The sequence below is a fragment of the Panthera tigris genome, chromosome C1 (genome assembly GCF_018350195.1).
Source record: "Panthera tigris isolate Pti1 chromosome C1, P.tigris_Pti1_mat1.1, whole genome shotgun sequence".
Taxonomy (NCBI): domain Eukaryota; kingdom Metazoa; phylum Chordata; class Mammalia; order Carnivora; family Felidae; genus Panthera; species Panthera tigris.
In genome coordinates, this window is record NC_056667.1 from 103,845,838 (window position 1) to 103,861,248 (window position 15,411).

A 15,411-nucleotide genomic window follows, 5' to 3' on the forward strand; every position below is an offset into this window, starting at 1 on the left:
CACCTACCAGAGCATGCCTTCCATTCTAGTGCATGTACTCTTATGCGGTCTGAAGAACGGATTCCCATTTCTGTAAGCGCATACACATGCTTCCAGGTCTGAGAGGTGCTGGGACTTCTGCTCAACAAAAGAACAATTTTTCATCTGAGTGGGGATTTTACTTTGTTCTTCGTAATTTTCCCTATCGCAAGTGGTTTTCAGTTGCAGGTTATAACCCATTAGCAGGTGGTAAAGTCAATTTAGAAAATGGGAACCAGTGGGGCACTTGGGTGGCTCAGTCGGTTAAGTGTCTGACTTCAGCTCCAGTCATGATCTCATGGTTCGTGAGTTTGAGCCCCACATTGGGCTCTGTGCTGACAGCCCAGAGCCTGGAACTTGCTTCAGATTCTGTGTCTCCCTCTCTCTCTGCCCCTTCCCTGCTCACACTCCATCTCTCTCTGTCTCTCAACAATAAATAAATGTTAAAAAAAAAAATTAAAAAAGAAAATGGGAGCCAGTATCTTTTATTAATGAAGCAGAATAAGATTGAAAATATCAGGGTGCATCCCGTGATGGGGGGAAATCCTTTTGTACAACTGGTTTTGATTTTTAGATGAGTGTGAATATGCAATAGGTAGTATTGTAAAATTGTATCTTACTGTGGCTTGAAGTCAGCAGAAATCAGAGCTACTGATACAGTGATATTGTATCTCTCTGTATGTAATTATCGCACGTATTGCTTTTTTCTTCTGAAGAATTGAATCTACTACAAACAGAAAAGCAAAATACAAGACTCAGGTTCAAGGCTATTTTCTGGCTGGGTGACCCATATTCCCAGGTGTGTTTCCTTCACCAGGTTATGTTTCATCAACTATTCAACAGGAATTTAAAAAAAAAAAAAAATCCCTTCTTGCCTCCCAGGGTTATTGTGAAATGGAATGAGAGGAGAGGTGAGTGAAACATGAGCCATCAGCCATCTAGGAACCTGGATATTATTACTGCCTGGGCCACACAGTATAGAAGCTCATCATGTATTTAAAATTATTCATCAATTTCATGTTTTATGACATGGTTGTAACTTGGACTTACATCAATTCACATTAATGCCACTAATATTTACATTGTCAATGTTAATGATATCATTAATACTGATTAATGACCACATGTAAGGCTCTGTCCCAAGCATTTTGTATGGACTGTACGGTCTCTTTTCATCCTTGTAACATTCCTGAAGTGGGTACAATTATGATCCTGCTTTACACATGAGGAAATGGAGATCCCAGTCTTTTCTCTCTGGAGACTTTCCCTGGTTAGGGGTAGGAGTCCTGGTCCTACCACAAAGGACTCAGGCCTCTGCCCCAGTTGGTAGCAGCAAGGACCTTGGACTTCATTTTCTATCCCTTCTCTGCCATCCTTCTTCCTCTACCCACTTCTGCTATGTACACTACTCTCTCTGCACTGATCACCCCCATTCTCCTATCACATCTCAAACAAATCCTATCAGCAGGGCTGAATCTGATGTCTTGGGGAAATAAAGACAGACATTCTGCTCCAGATCATCTGCTTTGAGGAAGAGATTAGGGGAGTATCTCAGTGAACTCTTCTCAGTTACTATCACAGGAACAGTCTTTCCAGACACCCTGCCCGTGGGCAGTTTCCTGCTCCCCTGTTCCAGGACACCCCCCGCAAGGACCCTGGAGGTTCTTTGCGGAGATCCAGTTCAGACCTGCTCTTGATCTGTGACTGCAAGGACCTTAAAAGCTAGAGCCTCTTGTTCCCAATTCTCTCATATAAGGCAAGAGTCAAAGGGCAGATGAAGCAGGCCCCTCGCCAAGCGTTGCCTGACCACGTGTGGCACGCCAGGCACTGTGTGGGTGCTAATGCCACAGGGACCAAAGAGAGAGAGAAAACAGATGATCTTCCCCCTGAGGAATGCTGCTGGCCTCATGTTGAGGGTACAGTATAGGAAGGGGTGTAAGGAAGGGGTGTAAGAGGGAGAGGCAAAGACGAGGGCCCAAAGAGGTGAGGACGAAGAAGAGAAGGGGGAGGGGAGGCTACATAAGGCTGGGTCTTAAAGAACGAGTGGGGGTTCTTTGGGGCTACAAAAAGGAGGAGGACAGAAAAATTCTAGACAGAAGAAATGGAATGTGTGAAGACATCGTACACTTGGGGACTGCAGATGTTCTATGGGGCTAGAACCCACTTGTTTGGCTGGCAGAGCACCAGAAAGCCAGGGAGGCTCTGAGAAACACCACCAACTAGAGGTCTATTTCTTCTTCCTGGGATCTTTTCCATTTAATCACGGTTAACAGCGTACCTACAATTAACTGAATGTTTGTTCTGAACCAGACACGGTGCTGGGTCCTTTATAGGAAATATCACTTTTAATATTTCCCAAAACACTATTAGCAAGGTGCTATTGTCCCTTTTACAAATGGGACATGTGGGGCCTATAGAGATTTACTTGCTAAAGTCACATACCTGTTATAGGGGCAAGCCCATCAAATTGGGGTTTGTCTAACTGCAGAGTCCCTACTAGTTATTAACCTCCATTGCTCTGAACTACTATGCAGAAGAAGGTGGATTTTAACCTGAAGGGAACAGGAAGGAGGTGGAAAAAATTAAAGCATGAGAGTGACAGGCTCAAAAAAAAATGTTCTTTAAAAGAGACAGCTCTCACACAGACAGGAAGCCTAGTGGCAGGGCAGAGAGTCTAGCGTGGACACTTAATCTTCCAGATCAGGGTGGGTGGGGCCTCAGTTAACGAAGGGACCATGGATGGATACAGAAAGAGTGATGGAACTGAAAGTCAGAAAGTAGATGTCATAACATTTGGTGACTCATGAAATTTGGACAGAGGGGAAGAAGAAGGAACTTAGCCCTAAACAGACCGGGGGATGAAGGTATCTTTCAGTAAGATGGGGAACATGGAAGGAGAAAAATAGCTTTGGGAAGCAAGATGATGCACTTTTGGAAATATGCTGAGTTAGAAGCACCTATCCAGAAGGACCTGGCCACCAGGCAGTTAGAAATGTTGGTGTGGAGCTCAGGATGGTGGGCTCAGCAGGAGATACCAACTCGGGAGCACTTGAGGGAGGCAGAGATATGGCAGGCAGGGAATCCATGATCTCACTTGAGTTGCAGGGGAAAACAAAGCCAAGGCCAGGAATATTGATGGTCCTGGCAGAGATAGAGGAGGACATGAGATGGAGGTGCAGACGTGGAGAAGGATAAGGAGGACCAGGAGAGGGTGTGAACCCAGAGGCCAACTCCTCTTCCAAGGAAGCAAAGGGTAATGTCAACAGGGCCATACCTCATCGTTTACCTCTACCCATGCACACATACCCGTCCCCCACTACCCTAAGGCAGATTTAAATCTGTGCTGACAGCTCAGAGCCTGGAGCCTGCTTCACATTCTGTCCCCCTCTCCTCTCTCCCCCTGCCCCGCTTGCAATCTCTCTCTCTCTCATATAAATAAACGTTTAAAAAAACTTAAAAAAAAATAAAAATAAATTGTTCTCTTCTATTGATGTCCCCAGGTTGCGCTGTTCTCCTAACAAACAGAAAGATTTGAAAGATTGCTAGGAGGGTAGGCTTTTACAGTCACAGGAACATGGATTTTATTCTATTCCTGACTGGGTATAAACAATGCCACTAAAGTTCCCTTTGGGGTTCAGACAGGGAGACTTGTTGAGGCTAGAGGTGCTTTGGCTGCTAAAGTAAAGCAGTGTGATATTGAGGCTAACACAGGACAGAAAGGACTGACATCTGTAAGCAACATCACAGGTTCCAGGGTCTGTGCAGCCACTCCTGGGCCCGAGATGCTGCCCAAGCCACCCCTGAGAGCCTCAGATTGTACCCCAGAAAGCCCTTTCATTATGTCAGGCTGTCAGTCGGTCAGGCTGAGTGGAGCACTCTTTGACTGTCAAGACCCAGACGTGCTGTTGTGTAGAAGCGCTGAAAGGCAGATTAGTGATGCAGACGAGGTCCATCCTCTGAGGGGCTCACCTTTGACAGGAAACCAGTTAAGACCACCCAGGGAAGGCCACCACTGTCCCGCACCAGTGAGGGGCCAGGTCCTAACTCCCCCGTGCTCTTCCTCCTCTGCTTTCCTATTTTCCTTCCACACCCTGCAATCGTGGATTTGGGGAGCGAGCGCTCCACTTGTTGTGGTGGGAGGAGCACACGTGGGTAGAAACGCGAGGAGAGGGGTGAAGGCAGATCATAGCCATTCCCACTAAGCCAGGAACCCCTGAACTGCCTTAGCCACGGCAGATGCCCGCAGGCTGTTCTCAAATCTCAGGGCCACGGGCAGGTCTTGGGCATCTTTGGTATTTTAGGTTGGTTGAAGCTGATGTAGTATCAGTTTGAGGCATGGGATCCTGAGGAGGAAGGGCTCCGGCATGGAAATCAGGGGTCTGCTGAGCCACTAAGGGCTCTGCCACTCTGGAACGTAATTCTCCCTTTGAAGACTTCAGGCTGCACTTTTGGGAACAAATTTCAACGGACAAGAGACGCGGGCTGCAAAGGGGTCATCCCTGCAGAGCTCCAAGTCACTGCTACTTCTGCTTGTAACTAAGTCACAGGGGATCCCATCACGTACTGTTGGTCTGAGCAGGGAATGAGGCCCCGGGCAGAGACCATGGGGCCTGTATTGATTTCCTAGGGCTGCCCTCACAAGATACCAGACTGCCTGGCTTAAACAACAGAAATTTACCCAGCTCCCAGCTCTAGAGGCTAGAAGTCCAAGATCAAGGGGCACCTGGGTGGCTCAGTTGGTTAAGTGCCAGACTTTGGCTCAGGTCATAATCTCACCGTTTGTGGGTTGGAGACCCGCGTTGGACTCTGCGCTGTATGGAGCCTGCTAGGGATTCTCTCTCTGTACCCCCGCCCCTGGTGCTCTCTCTCTCTCTCAAAATAAATAAATAAAAACTTACAAAAAAAATTTTTTTTTTTGTTAAGAAGTCCAAGATCAAGATGTCATCAGGTTTGGTTTCCTCTGAGGCCTCTCCTTAGCCTGCAGGTGGCTGCCTTCTCACTGTGTCCTCTTATGGTCGTCCCTCTGTGCTAACTGTGTCCTGATCTCTTATAAAAAAGACACTACTCATATAGGATGAGAGCACATCCTAATGACATTTTAACTTAAATGCCTCTTCAAAGGCCCTATCTCCAAATACAGTCACCTTCTGAGGTACTAGGAGTTAGAGCTTCAACACAGGAATTGCTGGGGGGGGGGGGGGGGGGGGGGGGGGGGGGGGGGGGGGGGAGAGACACAATTCAGCCGGTCACAGGGCCTATTCTGAAAATCTCTGAGTCTGGGGCTGAAAACTGGGGACCCTCTGGCAGGAGCAGAAAAAGTTTTCTTCCTTCCTTCCTTCCTCTCTCTCTTTCTTTCCTCCCCACACTCCTTGCAAAGGGCAAAAGTTTTCAGAAGTTATCTCTGCCTGTTTCTGTTCCCCTCAGTGAATTTTCACCAATCTCTGTGTGAACGAAACCACCAACTCTGGTCTCTTCCGGGTGTACATAAACGACGATCAAGGATAAGAGGTGTCATCTGAGACGCACATAGCTGCTAGTGTTTGAGTTCTTGCTCGTGTAATGCCAGCTTCCCAAGGTTCTGCCCCACTCTTCTAGGTAAACAGACTCATTTCTAAGACTCCGAGAGGCGTGAAGACTTCCATTTCATCTGGTGTAATAAGAGTGGCCCCTCGGAGAGAAACTCAAGCCTCCGCCCGCACAGATGCTGGGGCAGACAGACGTGGGCAAGGAGGGGAAGGGAGCAGGGCGTGCTCTGCCTTCCCTTGGTTCCAGCCGCCCGAGAGCTTGAACTACTGAGCGCCCCCGCGCTGGATAACTCAAGTACCTGCACAAAACTCCTCAAATGTCTCTGCATGTGAGGTTGTCCTCCTGGAAGAATCGCGAGTCTCCTGCTGTGGACGTGAGCAGGGAAGGATACCGACCAGGCGTAGCTCCCGGGGAGTGGTGTCGTGTTGAGGAGGCCTTTGAATCCCGGTCCATCTTCCCACCGCCGCTGTTTTAGCGAAACCCATAGGACTGTCAGAGCTGAATGCTGGGCCACACAAGCCAGACCCTCTTTGTCCTGTGTGTTCCTGCCCGGAGCTGCCCAATCCTACCTTCTTCCTTAAGGTTCCTTGGCATTCAAAACAAAGGGCGGGGCGGGGCGGGGGGAGAAAGGCGGGGTGAGAAAGTGCAGAGCGCGAGACCTCTGAAGGGGATGAATGGCACCCGCTAAGTGTCCCGCTGCCCGGGGCAACCTGGGCGTTACCGACACCCGACGTGCAGGCGGGGTTTGGGAATCCCGACAACGACCTAGCAGAAACCTGGCGGTACCAAGGTGACGGGTGGCGGATTTGCCCCCTCCCACCAGCCGGAGCGCCGCGCCTCTGGGGGCCACTTCCGGCGGGGGTGTGGAGGCCGCGGGAGCACGGCTCCCGCTGGGGAAGAAGCCCGGCCAGCCGAGTCCGGACCGCTCCCTAGGGACTCTTCGTCGTCTCGGCCGGTCCTGGAGCCCAAGGCCCCTCGTCTCCTGTCCCGACAGCTTACAACCCGGGATCACCGTGGGGCACGTAAGGACACCCCAGGAAGAGAGCACGCATGCCCGCCCCACAGAAGCCGAAGTGGGGGTCCTGGCCGCACCCGAAAAGGGAGCCAACAAACAGGACGGGACGCCCCTGGACTCGGCGCGTGGCCCCACGAGCTACCTGCCAGGAGACCCTCAGCTTTACCCGGCTCTGGTGCCTCATCCGCGCGCGGGGTGGGGTGGGGGGGGTGTCTGCTTTGTACAGGGGAGGTGGTAGAGTATGAGAGCGTCGGCCGGGAGAGAGCGAAGACGAGTGGCACAGCTTCTTTCAGGTGCCGTCGTGGGTGGCTCTGAAAAGAGCCTTTGGATGGGATGGAACCTCGAGCCGAGCGCGCGCTTTAAGCCCGCTCCCCGCGGATGCGGCGAGCCAGCTGGATGTCCTTGGGCATGATGGTGACGCGCTTGGCGTGGATGGCGCACAGGTTCGTGTCCTCGAACAGCCCCACCAGGTAGGCCTCGCTCGCCTCCTGCAGCGCCATCACGGCCGAGCTCTGGAAGCGCAGGTCCGTCTTGAAGTCCTGCGCGATCTCGCGCACCAGCCGCTGGAACGGCAGCTTGCGGATCAGCAGCTCGGTGGACTTCTGGTAGCGCCGGATCTCCCGCAGGGCCACGGTGCCCGGCCGGTAGCGGTGCGGCTTCTTCACGCCGCCCGTGGCGGGCGCGCTCTTGCGGGCCGCCTTGGTGGCCAGCTGCTTCCGCGGGGCCTTGCCGCCGGTCGACTTGCGGGCGGTCTGCTTTGTACGGGCCATAGCGAACCAAAACACCAACTCACCAGCGCAGCGGCAGCGAGAGTAACGGGACCTCGGCCCGCCGCCTCACTCTTTATAGGCACCGTCTTCTTCCGATCGGGCGGGGCGATAATTGAAAGTCCCGCGCTGGCTGTCCATTGGCTGTGACGTCACCCGCCCTGGCATCACTCATTGGCCTGGGCAGAATCCTCCCTACCCCGCCCACCCGCCTCGCTTTCTACTTTCCAGTTCGCCAAGTCTTTCTCCTACCTTGTTTTTCCCCTTTTCGGCGGGCGGGGAGGGAGGAGGGAGGAGGGCGGGGGGCTCATTTTTGAGCTCAACTCTGTCCGAATCTTCCTCCCTGACCCTTTTACCCCTTTGCCGCGCAGTACCCTCTTCCTTCCCTCGCGGGCTCCCCAACTCCACCTCACTCTTCCGTTTGCTCCCCGCCCCCCAAAGCGCCTTGTCCCTTTCTAAGAGACCCCTCGTTGGTGTGATGGATCTTCTTTTCCCGCCTTGTCAGTACTTCTCGGATGGGAAAGTTGTCGGTCTCACCCCACCCCCTCGCCTCCCGAGCGCAAGATCCCGCCTCCGGGAACCCAAGCGGGGACCTGTCCCTCCGCTGCGAAGGCGGCCCCCTCACTTTTACTTGAGACAGCCGGATCAGCTAAGCCAAGGTCAGGGCCGCCACACTCCCGCAAGCTGCCAGCTCCCCTGCCGACTGGGGGGTGCACGTGTGTTGGGTAAAGGCCTCGCGAGCCCGGGAGTCGCGTACTTGGCACCCACTCCCGAGGGAGGAGCCCGGGGGCCACCCAACAGTACTACTTCTAGCGCAGTCGACCGTGGCTGCGCCCAACGGGCTCTGGCTCCTCTCGCTGCCTTCAAGTTCTAAGTAAGATCTACGAGAGATGGTTGAGGCGCAGGGTTTGAGAGGCCAGGAGCGGCTCGGCGACTACCGGCCAATAGTGGAACGGAGAAGAATCGCTACTGTGAACAACTCTTTATTTGAAAGGGTGGGTGGCTCTTAAAAGAGCCTTTGATTTCACAGGTACCCCTTCGCCACCAGGGCTAGCTGAGCTTCCAGGACGCCGGCCTCACTTGCCCTTTGCCTTGTGGTGGCTCTCCGTCTTCTTGGGGAGCAACACGGCCTGGATGTTGGGCAGCACGCCGCCCTGGGCGATGGTGACTTTGCCCAACAGCTTGTTCAGTTCCTCGTCGTTGCGGATGGCCAGCTGCAGGTGGCGGGGGATGATGCGCGTCTTCTTGTTGTCGCGGGCCGCGTTCCCCGCCAGCTCCAGGATTTCCGCCGTCAGATACTCCAGCACCGCCGCCATGTAGACCGGCGCGCCAGCCCCCACCCGCTCGGCGTAGTTGCCCTTACGCAGCAGGCGGTGCACTCGTCCCACCGGGAACTGCAGGCCGGCGCGGGACGAACGCGACTTAGCCTTGGCGCGGGCCTTGCCTCCTTGCTTGCCACGGCCAGACATGACGGCGACGCTCACCGCGACCACCTCCCGCTTGACGACCGAGAAAGTCGCCGCAAACGCGGCCGCTTCAGCCTTTTATAGGCAGAACCCGGATTGTCTACGGAGCACTTTGATTGGCTAAGGCAGATCTTTGTTCTGACGACCAATAGGCCGGCTCGGCCAGAATCCGCTCATTTACATAATCTCGTCCCCCTCGCAGGAGCGCGGCCGAAAACTCGCGAATCACGACGCAGCGTAACCAGGACCTTAATTTGCGTGGGGCCTCTTTAAGTACCGAGTCGCTTCCGGTAGCCTCGGCCCTACGGTGGGGTTTGCGTTCCCGGTGGTCGGCGTCCGTGCCTCGTGCTCGCCGCTATGCCCGAGCCGGCAAAGTCCGCCCCCGCGCCCAAGAAGGGCTCGAAGAAGGCGGTCACCAAAGCCCAGAAGAAGGACGGCAAGAAGCGCAAGCGCAGCCGCAAGGAGAGTTACTCCATCTACGTGTACAAGGTGCTCAAGCAGGTGCACCCCGACACCGGCATCTCGTCCAAGGCCATGGGCATCATGAACTCGTTCGTCAACGACATCTTCGAGCGCATCGCCGGCGAGGCCTCCCGCCTGGCGCACTACAACAAGCGCTCGACCATCACGTCCCGGGAGATCCAGACGGCCGTGCGCCTGCTGCTGCCCGGCGAGCTGGCCAAGCACGCCGTGTCCGAGGGCACCAAGGCCGTCACCAAGTACACCAGCTCCAAGTGAGTCCCTGCCGGGACACGGCGCTCGCACGGGTCGCCGGCCGCTTGACTCCAAAGGCTCTTTTCAGAGCCACCCACCTTCTCGGGAAAGTTTTCCCTTATTTCAAAATATTATTTTTTCATGCTATTTATTCTTTTTAATGTCAGCTTTTTCCTTTGGATGACAAGAAAGGACTCTAAAATTGGACCTGATTCTTCTAACATTGTGGAGAGCTAGAGTACGTGTATATGTTTTGAAAAGTAACTCAGCTTTAACAGTGAAGCGGTCAGCAATGCATGGCAGTCAACGTGTAAATATATTCATGATTATAGAAATTAGTGCTAAGGAGTGTTTGCTGTAAGGTAATTAGCTTGAATCTGTTTATTGTAATTGCATTTTTCTTACTCTGGAAAGTTAATGTGTTTGTAAACATGGAAAGCAGTACTTCTGAAACCACGCCCAGCACCCATAAATAAATTTTTCTCGGTACCTCGATATCTTGATTCTGTGATTGAAGTAATTTCTAATTTACACACTTTTTGCCCCAATTCGGTGTTTCTTTCAGGTACACTGAATCGGTACGTACTCACCGCTTAAATTGGAGACGTTAAACTGTCAGAATAAGATAATGCAAAAGCCAGTCATTTATAATAAACCCTTTTTGCTCAGGTTGATAACCTACATTCTCCATAGTTGTAGTTTTGCTGTTTTCCAACCTGGATAAGGGAGGAGGAAAGAGGGTTTATGAATCCAGAACCTGGGCCTGTTAATCATAAAATGTCCAGAAACATTGTTAAAACTACTTAAGTCTTAAAAATATCGTGTGCTTAGGGGCACCTGGGTGGCTCAGTCATTAAGCCTCTGACTGCGACTCAGGTCATGATCTCCTGATGTGTGAGTTCGAGTTCAGCCTCGGGCTCTGTCTGACCACTCAGTCTGGAGCCTGCTTCAGATTCTGTGTCTCCCCCCCTCTCTGCTCCTCCCATGCTCATGCTCTGTCTCTCAATAATAAATAAATATTTAAAAATACCGTTTGCTTAGAGCAGTTCATTTTCTTCTTCTCTGAAAACAGGGGCACTAAATATTAGAGAATAAAAAAGGTCTTCTCCATTTCTGAGTTAGATGTTTAAAAGCAGTGTTTCCTAAAACAGTTCAAAGGCCATTAGAGCCTGAATCAATCAGTGGGTTTATCCCTTAACCCCCACATACTTCCACTGAACCCAAATCACTGGGGCACTGTGATTGGTGGGGTGAGAACCTCTGGGACACACCAGGTGATTCATGTTTCATAACGGACATACTGGCTATGTAGTTGCCATGTTATTTGGTAACAATCTGCAGTTTTCAGTTACCATCCAGACATTTCCTTTTTCCTAAATTGTCTTTTCCCAGAATTATTCATAATATTACATACAAAACTAGCTTCATTTTTTCTCTCATTAATCCAGGGCACCAAATACAGCCTAAGACTTTGCCTTTCTACTTTTATTAAGGTTTGGAAACACATTTTAAAGAGGTCAAATGAGAACAGAAAATAAAGTACTAAAAGGCACAAAAATGAAACTTTCTGGAAAAAAATTAAGCACACTGCAAGTGTCCTAGCTCATCCCCTTGCTTATATACTTTTTTTATATACCTACATAAAATCTCCGATATTATTGGGAGACCGTCCTATCTGCCCTGCCCAATTAAAAAACGGTAACTTATTTCCTAGTATTGTGCTAAAGCCATCCCTTCTTTCCAATGCTTAGGTCTCAGGAAACATTTCCCTACTTTTGCACATGTCTTGCTTGGTCCTTGCTTGGATCTACTAAGAGATTAAAAAGAAGGCCAAAGCTTGAAAAGTTCAGGTAAATTATGGAGATGGGGAAGGGAAAAGAAAATAGGGGAAGGTTTGCATTTACAGGGTAGGAATATAATGAAAACATATTAAGAGGCACACAGGATGTTGGGCAAATACTGTAATTACATGTGGGGGAGGGTGTGGTCACCTCTGGTTCTGAAGATTCTCCAGATATGGGTAGGAAAGCAGAAAACAGCAAATTCTTTTTTTTTTTTTTTTTTTTAATTTTTTTTTTTCAACATTTTTTATTTTATTTTTGGGACAGAGAGAGACAGAGCATGAACGGGGGAGGGGCAGAGAGAGAGAGGGAGACACAGAATCGGAAACAGGCTCCAGGCTCCGAGCCATCAGCCCAGAGCCTGACGCGGGGCTCGAACTCACGGACCGCGAGATCGTGACCTGGCTGAAGTCGGACGCTTAACCGACTGCGCCACCCAGGCGCCCCTGAAAACAGCAAATTCTTAAAGGTGGAGGTGACTCATTATAACTGTATTACCTATCAATAGTTCCCTTTAGCACCAAAATTTACACTTACAGGTGTGAAAGCAAAACAAATATCCTGTGCAGGCTCCACTAGGAGTATGTTTGCACACAATTTCCTGCAATAAGGGAGAGGGGGGAAAAAACACATTTTTCACCCTCAGATAAATAAAACATGCTGGGGGTGCAGCAGTAAACAGAGAAGGAAAAGTCGCTATCCACATAAAGCTATATTTTAGTTAATGGATGCTGAAAACAAAAAAATGAAAGAAATGCATAATAACATATTCAGGGGAATATATGTGTTATGAAGTACCACAGAATATGGAAAGGAGTGTGGACAATAGGTCTGATCTGTTAATATTTGAGCAGAGGCCTGAAGAAAGTAAGATAGCCATAGGCTATCTTAGAGAAGAGTATTCTAAGAACTGTGTATTCTAAAATCCAGTGCAAAGCCCCTGAGGCAGATACAAGGTTAGAGAGTTTAAGGAATAAGCAATAAGCAATAGTGTGGCTGAAGCACAGTCCACAAAGGAAATATCTGCAAGGAGAAAAGATCACAGAGGTAGTTGACAGATCATGGGGGCTTCATAGGCCATGGCAAAGATTTTGTCATAAAGGAGTTGGAGTGCCTTTGGAGAGTTTGATCAGAGTAATGACATTATTTGATGTTTTTTTTTTTAAGCTCATCCAGGATGCTATGTTAAAAAATAGACTATAGGAGAACAAGAGTAGAAGCAGGGAGAATTTCAAAGAGGCTACAGTAGTAGTTCAGGAAAGAGAGAGGTGGTACCAGTGGAGATCTGAGAAGTAGTTAAGATATATTTTGGTACATTTTGAATATATTTGATAATATATTCAAATGTATTTGATAATCTTGGACATATTTTTAAATTGATGAGCTGAATGTTATGACAGGAGAAGAATAAAAGATTAATTGCAGGTTTTTGGCGAGAGCACTTGGAAAGAGCTGCTATTTACTGACATGAGAGACGAGAGATTTGGAGGGAGAAATCCAAGAGTACTGTTTTGGACAAAAATTGTGAGACTCCCGGTAGCTATCCAAGTGGAAATATCGAAAAGGAAATACTAAATTCCCAAACAGGAATATGATATATGAGAATCTGGAGTTCAGGGAAGAGAAAGGGGTTAGGTGTATAAAATCTGGCTCTTGCTCTGTTGTAGATGATCTACCCTTTCTTTTTGAAAGCACTTAGAATCACTATAACACATCAAGATACATTTTCTCCCTGGAAGTGACTTAGCTGTGGTCTCAGGATGTGACTAAATTCCCCTATCCAACTCCACTTTCAACCTCAGATTTTAGAAGACAGAATAACCCAATGTCTAAGCCCATGTCATTTGAGCATCCTTGGACAGGTGCTATCACTTAAGTCACCGTTACCACTAATGACTATAGCAAGTATGATAAACAGGATAACATTCAAAGTTCTGGTTAGTATATGATCACCGTCAAACATTCATAAGCCTTTTGATGAGGTGAAAAATCTTACACATTCATGATGAAATTGTATCAGGGTGCACCTGGGTAGCTCAGTCGGTTAAGTGTCCGACTTAAGCTCAGGTCATGATCTTGCAGTCTGTGGGTTCGAGCCCCGTGCCAGGCTCTGTGCAGACAGCTCAGAGCCTGGAGCCTGCTTCGGATTATGTGTCTCCCTCTCTCTGCCTCTCCCCTGCTCATACCTCTCTCTCTCTTTCAAAAGTAAATAAACATTTAAAAAAAAATTTTTTAAAGAAATTGTATCAGTTAACAGATTTACTGCACAAACAAAATGGGATGTCTATGAAAGCTGTTTCTGTAGTATTTAAAGTCTTTAATTGTAACTTAAAAAATTTCTGAAGGAGGGGGGAATTCAAACCTATAGAAAAGTTTGTGGATGTTCAACCATTTCTTCATCTAGATTCACCAATTGTTACTATTTGCTGCATTTGCTTTATCACCTTTTTTTAAAAGATTTTATTTTTAATTAATCTCTACACCTAACATGGGTCTCAAACTTACAACCCTGAGATCAAGAGTTGCATGTTCTATGGACTGAGCCAGCCAGGTGCCCTGCTTCATCACTTTCCATGAACACATGTTTTCTAAACAATTTGAAAATTGTAAGCAGCTTGACACTTCTCCTTAAATACGTCAGCATGTCTCCCTTAAAAATAAAGACATTCTCCTATACAATTACATACTATTATTACATACAACACATTTAATAATGACTTAATATTAAATAATACACAATCCATATTCAAATTTCTCCAATTGTCAAAAAATATCCTATAATATAGTTGTTGTATTAACTTCCTATGGCTTAATTACAAAGTCTTTGCAGATGTAACAACTTGCAATTGACCCTTGAACAACAAGGGTCTTGGGACACTGACCCCTGAGCAGTCAAAAATCTGCATATGAATTTTGATTTCCTCCAAGCCTACTGTTGGCTGGAAGGAATCCTCTCCAATAACATTAGTCATTAACACATATTTTGTATGCTATATGTATTATATACTATTGTCTTATAATAAATTAGGCTAAAGAAAAAAATGTTAAGAAAATCATAAGGAAGAGAAAATATATTTTGAGCCCTGTGCTGTATTTATCGAAAAATATGTGTACAAACGGAACTGTACAGTTAAAGTGTGTTGTTTAAGGTCACCTAACTGTATTAAAAACTTTGTAGCTTAAAACACACATATGTATGCTCTTACATTTCTGGAGATCAGAAGTACAAAATCAGTTTCACCAAGTGGAAACCAAGACTGCTCTCTCCAAAAGCTCTAGGGGGAGAATCCATTTCCAAACATTTTCAAAAAGCTTCTAGCAGGGGCTTTTTTTGTTCCTGGTCCCTTCTTTCCTCTTCAAAGCCAGCATCACATCATCTTCAAATCTCTCTCTGCTTTTATCACCTTCTTTCTCTTCTTGGCCTTTCTCCTTTACTCTGATAAGGACCCTGGTGATTACATTTGGGGTTCCCGCAAATAATTGAGGATATCTTCCTATTTCCAAATCATATCAGTAAAATCCCCTTTGCCATGTAATATTCACAGACTCTAGGGATTTAGATGTGGACATATTTGAGGGCCATATTCAGCTTACCAAAGCTGTTGACTGCTGTTATGGGTTGAATTGTGTCCCCTGAAAAGATGTTGAAATCTGACTCCCCAGTGCCTTAGAAAGTGGCCTTATTTGGAAATAGGGTCTTTGCAGAGATGTACAGGCATGTCTCTGAGATCCTGTGGGTTTGGTTCCAGACTACCGCAAGCGAGTCCAGTGACATTTTTGGTTTCCCAGTGCATATAAAAGTTATGTTAACACTATACTGTATTTTATTAAGTGTGTGATAGCATTATGTCAAAAAAAAAAAAAACCTGATATATATACACCTTAATTACAACATTTTATTTCCAAAAAATGCTATCACATGAGCTTTCAGCAAGTTGTAATCACTGATCGCAATCACCATAACAAATATAATAATGAAAGTCTGAAATACTGTGAAATTACCAAAACGTGACAGAGACACTAAGTGAATAAATGGTGTTGGAAAAATGGCGCAGACTTCCTCC

At 48.0% G+C, this 15,411-nt stretch overlaps 3 protein-coding genes and 1 pseudogene across 3 annotated transcripts; 1 reads left to right on the forward strand and 3 right to left on the reverse strand.

The window, feature by feature from the left end:
* Positions 1-543: 543 nt before the first annotated feature.
* Positions 544-6,743, reverse strand: LOC122240786. Its single transcript, XM_042993872.1, has 3 exons — positions 6,567-6,743; positions 5,843-6,473; positions 544-745 (listed from the first exon to the last, which is right to left on the reverse strand). The coding sequence occupies exons 1-3, from the start codon at positions 6,741-6,743 to the stop codon at positions 651-653; spliced, it is 903 nt and encodes a 300-aa protein (XP_042849806.1). The 3' UTR covers positions 544-650.
* On the reverse strand, positions 6,472-7,530 carry LOC102952117 (histone H3). Its single transcript, XM_042993986.1, has one exon. It carries the CDS (start codon positions 7,327-7,329, stop codon positions 6,919-6,921), a length of 411 nt encoding a protein of 136 aa, XP_042849920.1. The 5' UTR covers positions 7,330-7,530; the 3' UTR covers positions 6,472-6,918.
* Positions 7,531-8,293: 763 nt separating this feature from the next.
* On the reverse strand, positions 8,294-8,907 carry LOC122240846 (annotated as a pseudogene).
* Positions 8,908-9,130: 223 nt separating this feature from the next.
* On the forward strand, positions 9,131-9,622 carry LOC102956687 (histone H2B type 2-E). Its single transcript, XM_007088033.3, has one exon. It carries the CDS (start codon positions 9,150-9,152, stop codon positions 9,528-9,530), a length of 381 nt encoding a protein of 126 aa, XP_007088095.1. The 5' UTR covers positions 9,131-9,149; the 3' UTR covers positions 9,531-9,622.
* Positions 9,623-15,411: the final 5,789 nt, after the last annotated feature.